Below are 12,468 nucleotides of genomic sequence, written 5' to 3'. Positions count from 1 at the left end.
CCCTCCTTCCCTGATGACTTAAAACTCCTACTTTCCACAAACTGTATAACCTTGAAAATGGGAATCTACTCCCACAGACACTTAATTACTATCCCAGGTTTGAGTACTGCTCCTTGTATTGATGGATTTCATAAATTAAACGATCCACATTGCTTTACCTGATACATTCCAACTCCAATGTGCTTCGGCTCAATTTTCACTAGCTCAGCTAATGGATCTTGTACACGCCTTGCTATGGAAACTGAAAAAACAGAATCAGAAAACAAGTATGACTTAATGTGAAAAGCAGTACCTAATAATTACTTACATTAGTTTCTCATAATGTAAGTACTTAATCCTGTCCCTCCTCATCATCCCTCTAAAAAAGGCCAACAATTTAAATTTCAAAGTTCTCTTTTTTCCCCACACAAAAAGTAAATGCAAAATTTCATGAATTATGTCATCAGAACTCCTAGGCATTCTTGAACACAAAGTAGTTTGACAGGATTATAGATTTGGAAAAACAAATAAAACGTTTATTCCCTATACTTACATGATTACCTATTCATTCTTCATTCTTTACATAAAGCATAATAGGATACCTCATGCTTCACAGAGGAAGCAAAACCTTGTTTTAAATAATTCTGCATTATTACAAATATATTTATATGTCAAATATGCTTATTAGAACTGGATCCCCCAAATAATGAACAAGTGATGGAATTACCTCCTTTTTTAAAGTTCCTTTTTTTTAGAGATAGGGTCTCACTCTGTTACCCTGGATAGAGTGCAGTGGTGCCATCTCAGTTCACTGCAGCTTTGAAGTCCTGGGCTCAAGCAATCCTCTTGCCTCACCCCTCCAAAGTGTTAGGATTAGAGGCATGAGCTACTGCGCCCAGCAAAATCATATCTTAATGCAACCAGAGATCAAGTTACTTGGCTAATGAATATACTCATGTGGCCTTGAATATGACTGCAAGATTGCCCTGGCAAGTGATCCTCCTTCTGTCCCAACTGCTTGTCTCTTAACACACCATAGTTCTAATTACATCCCTTTCTTGACCATTACAATCCATGTTCAAGAAACTTTAGAGTTAATTTCAAACATTCCTTTAACTGTGTCATGATTTTACTTCATCGTCATTTATTGTCTTTTTTTTTTTACCAAATATCAATAAAAATTCACATCTAATTTCGTTTATAAGATAGATTTAGCTAGAAAAAAAAGATAACTATTACAACTCTTATGAATAGTTCTAAAGGCAGCCTCCCTCTCCAGTAGCATATTTACACTGAGTCTTTATATATATATGAACCGCTTCCATTTTCAAAACACATGGAAGCTAATCAGTGTCACCTTCTCATACAGGTTGGATGAAATATAAATTCATTAAGTGAAAATATTAAGACCATCAAAGAAAATCCTACGCCTGTTTCCATGTTAAGCTGTTCAAGGTCTGGAAACAAAAGTCATCTCTTGCAAGTGACTCTCAGATTCTCCGGTCGCTGATTTGTACCACTTCTCTAATCAGACATAAGATCTACTTATCTACTGTGAACATCAAGTTCAACGCATGATCATTCAAGTCTTTTTCATATCCTTTATTACTACATCTAATATACAGTGACAATAGCTCCTTGCAAAGCAAGCTTAGAGAACATTGAGCTGGTGTTATACAATCTATTTTTCTCCCAGAAGAGACGGGGATTCCAAGGCCTTCACATAAACCTTTATTATTTAAAGAAATCAATCACAAAAGGTTAGTTAGTGCAAGCATTGCAGGTGATAGGAGAAATGCTTTCTTCTAATAACCACATTTATAATTACAGATTTAAAGTAGAGATATACTTGAATTTCTCTAAAGCAAATATTATTTCTTTAGCCTAACATTTAAATGTGTAATGCAATAAGAATGATTTTCAACACATATACATTGCCAAAATACTCTGAGTAAAAACAACAACAAAAGCCCCCACAACAGTAAACCAAGTCAAGAATTTAAGAATACAGGGATACCTCATTGTATTGCATTTTGCTTTATTGTGCTTCTCAGACACCACATTTCTTACAAGTTGGAAATTTGCGGCAACCCTGAGTTGGGCAAGTCTATTGGCGCCATTTTTCCAATAGCATGGGCACACTTCTGGTCACTGTGTTACATTTTGGTAACTCTCAGAAATATTTCAAAATTTAATTATATTTGTTATGATAATCTGTGACCAATGATCTTTGATATCACTATTGTAATTGCTTTAGAACACCACGAACCACACCTATAATGTAACAAACTTAATCAATAAATGATGTCTGTGTCCTGACTGCTCCACCAACTGGCTATTCCCCTCCCTCCCTCTCCTGGGGCCTCCCTATTCCCCGAGACACAACGGTATTGAAATCAGGCCAATAAATAACCCTACAATGGCCTCTTAAGTGTTCAAGTAAAAGGAAGAGTCAGACGTCTCTTACTTTAAATCAAAAGCTAGAAATAATGAAGCTTATTCAAAAGACATGTTGAAAGCCAAGAAAGGCTGAAAGGTAGGCCTCTTGGGTCAGTTAGCCAAGTTGTGAATGCAAAGGAAGAGTTCTTGAAGGAAATTAAAAGTGTGACTCCAGTGGACACACAAATGATAAGAAAGCAAAACAGCTTTTTGCTGATATGGAGAAAGTCTGAGTGATTAAACCAGCCACAACATTCCCTTAAGCCAAAGTGTAATCCTGAGCAAGGTCCTAACTCTCTTCAATTCCATGAAAGCTGAGAGAGGTGAGGAAACTGCAGAAGAAAAGTCTGAAGACAGCAAAGGCTGGTTTGTGAGGGTTAAGGAAAGAAGCCATCTTCCTAACATAAAAGTACAAGGTGAAACAGCAATTGCTGATGTAGAAGCTGTAGCAAGTTGTCCAGAAGATCTAGTTAAGATCATAATGAAGGTGGCTACAATAAACAGCAGATTGTCAATGTAAACAAAATAGCCTTCTCTTGGAAGAAGATGCTATTTAGGACTTTCATAGCTAGAGAGGAGAAGTCAATGCCTGGCTTCAAAGATTCAAAAGACAGCCTGACTCATTTTATTAGAGGGGAATGCAGCTGGTGACTTTAAGCTGAAGTCAAGGCTCATTTGCCATTCTGAAAATCCTTGGGTTCTTAAGAATTATGCTAGATCTACTCTGCTTGTGCTCTATCAATGAAACAACAAAGCCTGCACGATGGCACATATGTTTATAGCATGGTTTACTGAATATTTTAAGCTCACTGTGGAGACCTACCGCTCAGAAAAAAAGATTCCCTTCAAAATATTAGTGTTCATTGACAATGCACCTGTCATCCAAGAGCTCTGATGGAGATGTACAAGATTAATACTGTTTTCATGCCTACTAAAACAACATCCATTCTGCATACCATGTATCAAGGAGTAATTTTGACTTTCAAGTCTTATTTTTTAAGAAATGCATTTTGTAAGGCTATAGCTGCCATAGATGGTGATTTCTCTGAGGATCTGGGCAAAGTACGTTGAAAATCTTTGGAAAAGGATTTACCATTCTAGATGCTATTAATAACATTCATAATTCATGGGAGGAGGGCATATGTCAACATTAGCCAGAGTTTGGAGGACAGTGATTTCAACTCTCATGGATGACTTTGAGGGATTCAATATTTTGGTGGAGAAAGTCACTTCAGATGTGGTGGAAATAGGAAGAAAACTAGAATTAGAAGTGGAGCCTGAAGATGTGACTGAATTGCTGTAATCTCATGATCAAACTTGACATAATGAAGAGCTGCTTTCTTAGGGACAAGCAAATAAAGTGTCTTCTTGAGATGGAATCTACTCCTGGTGAAGATGCTATGAACGTTGTGGAAATGATAAAAGATATCAAATATTACATAAACTTCATTGATAAAGCAGCAGCAGCAGGAATGGATAATATGGACTTCAATTTTAAATAAAGTTCTACTGAATGTAAAAGGCTACCAAACAGCATCACATGCTACAGAGAAACCTTTTGTGAGAGGAGAGTCCATTGATACAGCAGACTACTTCATTGTTGTCTTATTTTAAGAAACTGCCACCACATCTCAGCCTTTAGTAACCACCACTCCGGTCAGCAACCATGAACATCAAGGCGAGACTCTCCACCAGCAAAAAGACTGTGAACTGCTGAAGGCTCAGATGATCATTAGCATTTTAAACAATATTTTCTAAGTAAGATGTGTACATATTTTTTGACATATAATGCCATTAGATTCTTAACACACTATAGTATAAACATAACTTTTGTATGCACTGAGAAAACAAAAATGTCATGCGACATTTTTATAACTCCTATGTCCAGGCTTTAGAGAGACATGGTGCTACTTTCCTGCCGGCAAGATAATCAAGAATGCGTTATTTAGTAGACAGTAATAATGCAGGGCTCTAGGATGAGAATGATCAGGCTGACAAAAGATTCTTGAAAGTAAGAGGGAGGTAGCTCAGGAAAAGGGAGTCTAATGAATTGCTGATAAAGAGAATTAAGAGAGAGGAAGAGTTATGGCCCAAAACTTAGGGAACGTCTACATTTTGAGACAGAGAAGAAAAGGAGGAAGTAATGAAAGAGGCAGAGAATAAATGATGAGGACAGCAAAGTAATAGAAGTCAAAAAGATTTCTGGAAAATGTTAAACATAGTTACATGTGCCCCAATTTTTATTCTCAGGCATACACTCAGGAGAAATGGAAACATATGTCCATATAAAATCTTCTTCATGAATTTTCATAGCAGCCTTATTCATAGTAGCCAAAAATGTTAAAAAAAATCTATCAACTGATGACTAAACAAAATGTTGTATACCCATACAATAGAATGTTATTTGCCAATAAAAAGAAATGAAGTGCTGATACATGCTACAGCATGGTTGAATCTTGAAAACATTATGCTTAAGTGAAAGAAGCCAGTCACAAAGACCACATATTGTATGATTTCATTTATATGAACTGTCCAGAACAGGAAAATCCATACAGAGAGAAAGTAGATTCATGTTTGCCAGGAGTTTGGGTGGTGAGTGAAGACAGTAAAGGAAGTGATTGCTAATGGGTATGGGTTTCTTTTTAGGATGAAGTTATAAAACTAGACGGTGGTGATAGTTGTGCAACTCTGACTATACTAGAAAACACTGACTTGTACACTTTAAAAGGGTAAATTTTATGTTATGTAAATTATATCTCAATGAAGCTATTATTTTTTAAAATGTAGTATGTCCAAATGTATGCCAAATCCTATTTTGCCCACATATAATGAATGACAACAGTTTGCTGTATCACTACTATTCACCATTGTTCAGAAAACTCTAGTTGATGCAACTTGACAAAAAGGGAAGATATAAATATTGAAATGACATTATTTATGTATGATGATTGTCTACCTAGAAAACCTAAGCAAGTCAAATGAAAAAATATCAGAACTAATAAGGTTCCAATTAGTTGGGTAGTTTCAAGACACACAAACAAAAATTGATGCTTCTACCATATGCTATCGAACCAATAACACAGGAGTTGGGGAGTGGAGAGAATGGGGAGATGCTGGTGAAAGGGTACATAATTGTAGTTATAAGTTAATAAATTACAGAGATTTTACGTACAGTATGGTGAAATTAAAATGTAATAAAAACATCAAATCATGGAGAAAAACCTATTCACAACGTTAAACACACACACACACACACACACACACACACACACACACACACAACCCATGAATAATAAAAATAAAACATGCAGAACAGGGATGAAAGTGGAAATTTCACAGAATTTCACTCTATATACTATAGACTTTTAAAAGTACAGTCATCCTGTATCCTTGGGTGACTGGTTCCAGGACCCCTGCAGACACCAAAATCTGTGGATACTCAAGTCCTTTATATAAAATGGAGTACCGTTTGCATAGAACCTACACATACCCTGCCATTTACTTTAAATCACCTATAGGTTACATTTAATACCTAACACAATGTAAATGCTATGTAAATAATTGTTATACTATATTTTCAAATCTATATTATTTTTATTGTTGTGTTGTTTTTTAAAAATATTTTCAATCCACTGTTGAATCTGTGGGCACGTGCACAGGGTCAACTGTATTTATTAAAAGCCTTTAAAGTTCATTTGCAAAACACAAAAGAAATGCTATGAAAAATGCAATTTTAAAAAATTAAAGCAAGGCATATTATAAGCCACAGAAATTGAGAGAGTTGCATTGTGGTAGTCTAGACAGACCACTGAAACAAGAACATAAAGTACACATAGGGATTTTAGGTTTTTTAATAAATGCTAATTTATTAAATGGTAACATAGGTCAATGTATAGAGGAAGACAATTAATATGGGATATTAATAGAAAAAGTTAAGCATTAGAGAAAAAAATTACATTTGATACACCAAAAGTTGGGAAGGGATCCCAGAATGAGTAAAGATTACCATTCTAAAAGATATGCAACCAGAGCTACTTCCTATGGTAAAGTGATTGAGTATATAACTTGCATGACCACATGCAGTAGCCTTGAAAGCAACATTTCTCCTCACTCATAATATGTCTTATATCCAAAGAATAAAAAGAATGTCATGGGTTTTGGCCTTTCAGTTCTATGAAATATCTAGAATCCTAAAGCTTCTGGAGCAAATCAGTTTATTTGCTTAAAAGACTATACTGAACTGTACTCTCTTTAAAATTTGTCTCATCCTGTTATCTGGCAATATTAGATATCTGTATTTTTAAAGTCCAATATTCATCTCATTTTATCCTTCCCCTTGACATCAGACAGGAACAGAGGAAAATAAGTAAAATTCTCCCATGTTGTCTTTTTCAGTCAACAACTCCAAATTAGAATTTTTTCACTATAATGCTTATTAAAATGTAGTTTTAGAAGTCTTGATGCAAATCTACTGTAATCCTGACCCTCTAAGTAATAATTACATTTTTGAACAAGAAGCTGAGAAATATGTTGAACTGAAAAAATTTTTCTGTATCCTGACGTAATGGAGGTAGACTAAAGGTTACCCAACTAGTATAAACTTTTCAAAATTCATAGATGATGTACCTAAAAAGGGTGACTTTTACTTTATGTAAATGTATCTCCAAATAAATAATTTTTTTTATTTCTCTGAGAATGTTAAACTTTTTCTTCTGTCTTCATCATCTCTATTTCCTCCAAGTAGCTTTTTTTCTTCCCTAGTGTATTCTGGCATCTGTTTTTAATATTAATAGTAGAAGTTTTCATTACATGTTAGGTGACCTCTGACTGTCCACCAGGGGTAGGATGCTAAAACAATGACTTTAAGTGTTTTGCCCAGTGGTAAGGCTTGTCACCTATGGCTTACTTTGGGTGCTCTGGCCATTTCTTTGTGGTACCTCTAATCCCAAGTTTCTTCAATGTTGTCTCTTGTATTGGCAGAATCCTCTTATCTGCACAGGTTTATTCCTAAGATCTCTACAACAGCATGTAAATATTTACTCAACTCCCCTTTACTTCAGTAGCATCCCCACTCTCATTTGTAAGCTGTGCCCTCTATCGTAGAAACCTTCTGTTTAACCCTCTCCAGAGAACAAATCCCCAGTCTTCTGCAAAGGTAGTAAAAAGATAGTTCCTCAATTGTGTGGAAGGGGATGTTAATTGTTATTGTTATTTTATTGAGGTGAAATTCCCGTAACATATAATTAACTATTTTAAAGTACAGAAGTCAGTGCTACTTAGCATACTTGCAATATTGTGCCCCACCATCTCCTATCAAGTTCCAAAACATTTTCATTATGCCAAAAGAAAACCCTGTACCCATTAAGCAGTCACTGTCCATTCCTGTCTCTCCCCAGTCCCTGACAACCTACAGTCAGTTTTCAATCTCTACAGATTTGTCTATTCTGCACATTTCATATAACCATACAATATGTGGTCTTTTGGGATTGGCTTCTTTTACTTATGTCGGCATGACATTTTTGAGGTTCATATGGTGTTGTAGCATGTACCAGTACTTCATTCTTTTTACGGCTGAATGATATTCTATTGTATGGCTATACCACATTTTGTTTATTCTTTCATCATGTGAGTTGTTTCCAACTTTTAGCTATTATAAATAATGCTGCTATAAGCACTTGTGCACAAGTATTTTGGTTAAGTACCTGTTTTCAATTTTTCTGGAGACATGCCTAGGAGTGAAATTGCTGGGCCTATGTTTAATTTGGTCTCGTTGCTTTTTAAACAGACTTTCAACCAATACTTTCATTTTCAACCTAGCCTCAACCCTCTCACCATACTTCCAAAGTACTTGGCACCATTTCCTGAACCTATAGGGGTTGCGTGATCCATCCCAGGTTAGTTCTGTATTTTCTACAATGCTGTCTTAGAATTCAATGTTCTCAAGTTGACTAGGTGACTTATTGCTCATCTATCTGCTTTAAGCTTCAAATCTTGTTGTTGTTGTTGCCATCTCCTCTCCCATTCCTTTTATCTTAGTAGGTTTTATCTTAGTAGGTTTATGCTTTCATTCTATCATGTCATTTTAATCAATTTCAGAAGGAGAGAAGGAATAAAACATACACTCAATCTTCCACTTTAAATCCATAATAAACAGTTTAATATCATCCATCTACTATATCCATCCAATTTAAAGGCCATGTACCATGCATTGTGGGGGAATATAAGCATATATATAGAAGACAACTTCTGTTTTCAATAAGCTGATAAACTGGCCAGTGAGATGTAGTAATGAGGGTTATTTTCTTACACATGCTTAACACACATATAAATGATGAAGTTCTGTTACATTCTTATACAGCAAACTTTTAGAGGACTTAAAGGTAAAAAATCCACACTTGTAGGTAGCTCAGATCTCACATAAAGTAAAAAGTCACCCCTGGCATCAATCACCAGGAAAAAGAAAGACTCCCAATGAGAAATAGGAATTGAAAAGAAAGTGGACTCTGGAAAACCAAGAGTAGAGACTCCAAGCTCTTTGAATATTTGACTCCAGGACCAGATTTTAAAGACTCAAAGTTTCTAGGTATATATTAAACATGGTCATTGCCACATAGAAGTGAGCTAAGACACAGAAGGAAGACACAGATACTTAAAATGAATCACACACTGATGACACAGCTAGACTTTGAAATTAGAGTAATGAGAATCATAGAATGATTCTCCATTTTATTATCTTCTATTTTCATAGAATCTTGTTGGAATGTTGTAATTCTGTCTCACCTATAATACTGTGACAATTATTTACACACATGGGCCAGTGGTTAAGAAGAAACAGCAGTATCTTCAGCAGTGGGAGGCCTGAGGGATTGTTACCTCTCAGAAAATATGGTCTAAATATTTTTTCCAACACACTATTGGGAGATACCTTCTCAATAGCAACTTGAGAAATTCTGGATTTTATTTTTTTATAAATGAAAGTACCCTTTTATCATAGAAATTAGGTACACAAATATTATGTGCATATTTACTGGCTATGTGGCCTCTTTAAGCCTCAGTTTCCTATTTTAGAAGTGGGGATAGGCTGGGTGCGGTGGCTCACGCCTGTAATCCCAGCACTTTGGGAGGCCGAGGTGGGTGGATCATGAGGTCAGGAGATCGAGACCATCCTGGTTAACATGGTGAAACCTCGTCTCTACTAAAAAATACAAAAAAATAAATTAGCCGGGCGTGGTGGCAGGTGCCTGTAGTCCCAGCTACTTGGGATGCTGAGGCAAGAGAATGGCATGAACCCCGGAGGCAGAGCTTGCAGTGAGCCGAGTTCGCGCCACTGTACTCCAGCCTGGGTGACAGCGAGACCCCATCTCAAAAAAAATAAAATAAAATAAAATAAAATAAAATAAATAAATAAATAAATAAATAAATTTTTAAAAGTGGGGATAATAATAAATACCTCACAGGGCAATAGAAAGGATAAAATAATCTTGGTAACATACTTACCACACTGTTTCACATATACTAAGTGCTTAAAAAATTACTATTAGCAGCTCCCAGTATGACTACTATTTCTATTCCTTCTGCCATTATTATTATAAGGCAACCACCAAAAGAGTACATGGTAAGGAGACAGAGATCACGCTGAGCTGCTGTGCTAAGAAGCAGCTTCCCAGGAGAAGCAAGATTTTTAGCTCAGATTTAAGAAGATGATCATTTTAGAGAGGGAATTATGTCATGAAACAACTAAAGGGAAACTACAAGCTCTTTTGGACGTAAGAACGCTTTTAGCTTTAGATTACTGTAAAAATTTCACATATATCCCTCCAGGTATAGATTTCAAGAACAGCCGATGAAATCTGATGAGAATATTTAAGGAAAAAATTAAATAAAAGGTCCATTACTAACCAAGTGGTCTAAATATTCACTTATTATACAGAAAAATGCACTGACCTGATCTAACATATTGCTTATGATACCAACTGCTTTCATTAGATGCATCAAAGTATCTTAATTTCTTCACACACAAGATTTTGACTCTTCCACATTATAGAAATCAAAGCAATCAAATACAACTAAAATCAAAGCAAGCTGTTTTAAGCAAAACATCATCAAATGACAACTCTATTAGCAAGATGAGAGACTGGTCATTCGACAAATATTTGGCAATAAACTGAAAGTCTGTGTACTTTCATAAATTTGTATTACAAATATTTTTATGTTACTACTGTATTACTTTTTGCCAACAAAAAGCTTCAATAATATTTTGTAACAATAATAAAAGATCTTAGGATCTTTTATTATTAATATTATTATTACTAGTATTATTATTTGAGAGAGTCTCGCTCTGTCACCCAGGCTGGAGTGCAGTGGCACAATCTTGGCTCACTAGAACCTCTGCCTCCTGGGTTCAAGCAATTCCCTGTCTCAGCCTCCCGAGTAGCTGGGATTACAGGCACCCGCCACCATGCCCCACTAATTTTTGTATTTTTAGTAGAGACGGAGTTTCACCATCTTGGCCAGGCTGGTCTTGAACTCCTGACCTCGTGATCCACCTGCCTCAGCCTCCCAAAGTGCTGGGATTACAGGTTTGAGCCACCGCACCCGGCCTATTATTTTTATTACTGAACTCTCTAGCATTTAATTTTGGTAAAGACTTTGTGGGTTAGCTTTCCACTATAGAACAGTAGTGTTCTTTTAAAAAGTACAATATTCTTCCTCTTATTTTCCATAATTTCAATTATTAGTCCAATTAACCACTTTCTTTCTAATATGCCAATTCTTATGCATGTAGTATAACTTTTCAATTTTCTTTGATATTTAGAATATTTAGCATGCCACACATGCTGCCCAAAATATCAAAATCACATGTTTTTGTGATGGTCCATAGTTTCTTACCTGCACTTCTCAAATTAGGGTCCAGCCCTGGCATCTCTTTGTTAGCTTCAGGGCTGACACTGTAGATTGATGCTCCTGCTTCACTGACGATACTGAGAAGACAGAAAAAGGGGAATATCACTTTCCAAACTTCCTGCCTGGTCAAAGAAAATAAATGAATGAAACCAGGCATTACCAGAAAAAAAAAATAACAGGGCAAACTGTTCTCTTCATATCTCAGTGATACTGACAGCATCTAATATTTCATTAATATAAAATGATTATGCAGTGTTTGTTTTTTTCACATATGAAATACACAGACTTAAATCCATAATGAATTCAATCAGAGAAATCAGTTGCTTTCTCTGTCACTGGTAACAATAGATGGTTTATAGATTAATACAATGAATACTCTCCCATGATGCCAACTTCAAAATATTCAGAATGCACATAGCCTCTCCTGTATTTATAATTCATTATTGACTGACATTTATGATTCTTACCTGAATGAATCATTCTAAGGCACCTTGGAAAGCATATGGACATATGTGTGGATATGTGCACATGCAGACATACAAAAAAACCACCATCATAAGCACTGTTATTGTTATTACCTGGTTATAATCAACAACCACAACATGAAAAAAAAAAGGGATCAGACAGGATGTCATCCGACTTCTTTTCAAGAGGGTCTGAAAATCATCATCCTTTCAGTGAACTTAAAGTCTTCCACTCAGGCAGGTGTTAATTCCTTTCATCATTTATTTAATCAAATAGTCACACAAATCATTCTCTTTCATTCTCTTCCTTTCTTCTTTGGCTCCAAATACCATACAAACCACAATGAGAATACTGTCTTACAGCTGACATTTGTATGGGGATTGCCATTTTGTACAGCTTATGAAAAATTTTTACATTAGAGTTCTCCTTTATGACATGACAGGCAAAGAAACATCATCTACTCTAAGTATACACAATACATGTGGCTCTATACCATGTGACCATGTAGGTGTCAATATTCAAAACCAGAAACATGTTAGGGCTCACTTTTTAATTCACTCTTAGCAACCTCTCCCTTTCTCTGCTCCTCAGTATTTACTTCAATTGCATGAGGCAAATTTAATGGATGACATGTAACGTACTGCCCCACTGTAACAACTGAACATTGAGAAGTAAAATGTG

General features: G+C 35.7%; 1 protein-coding gene across 4 annotated transcripts in view; it reads right to left on the bottom strand.

Moving 5' to 3' along the window:
- Nucleotides 1-12,468, bottom strand: part of SRBD1 (S1 RNA binding domain 1) — a 222,113-nt gene that overhangs the window by 87,687 nt on the left and 121,958 nt on the right. For 2 of the 4 annotated variants that reach the window (XM_009442416.4, XM_024354336.3), the window contains exons 15-16: nucleotides 11,308-11,399; nucleotides 159-241 (exon numbers count right to left, since the gene is read on the bottom strand). In XM_009442416.4, the coding sequence (XP_009440691.3) occupies nucleotides 159-241; nucleotides 11,308-11,399 (175 nt within the window). Of the gene's footprint in view, nucleotides 1-158; nucleotides 242-11,307; nucleotides 11,445-12,468 lie in introns of all 4 variants that reach the window. The other 2 variants (XM_063789122.1, XM_063789123.1) reach the window with 1 other exon arrangement.

The sequence above is a fragment of the Pan troglodytes genome, chromosome 12 (assembly GCF_028858775.2).
Source record: "Pan troglodytes isolate AG18354 chromosome 12, NHGRI_mPanTro3-v2.0_pri, whole genome shotgun sequence".
Classification (NCBI taxonomy): Eukaryota; Metazoa; Chordata; class Mammalia; order Primates; family Hominidae; genus Pan; species Pan troglodytes.
This window is presented reverse-complemented; position numbering and strand designations above follow the sequence as displayed.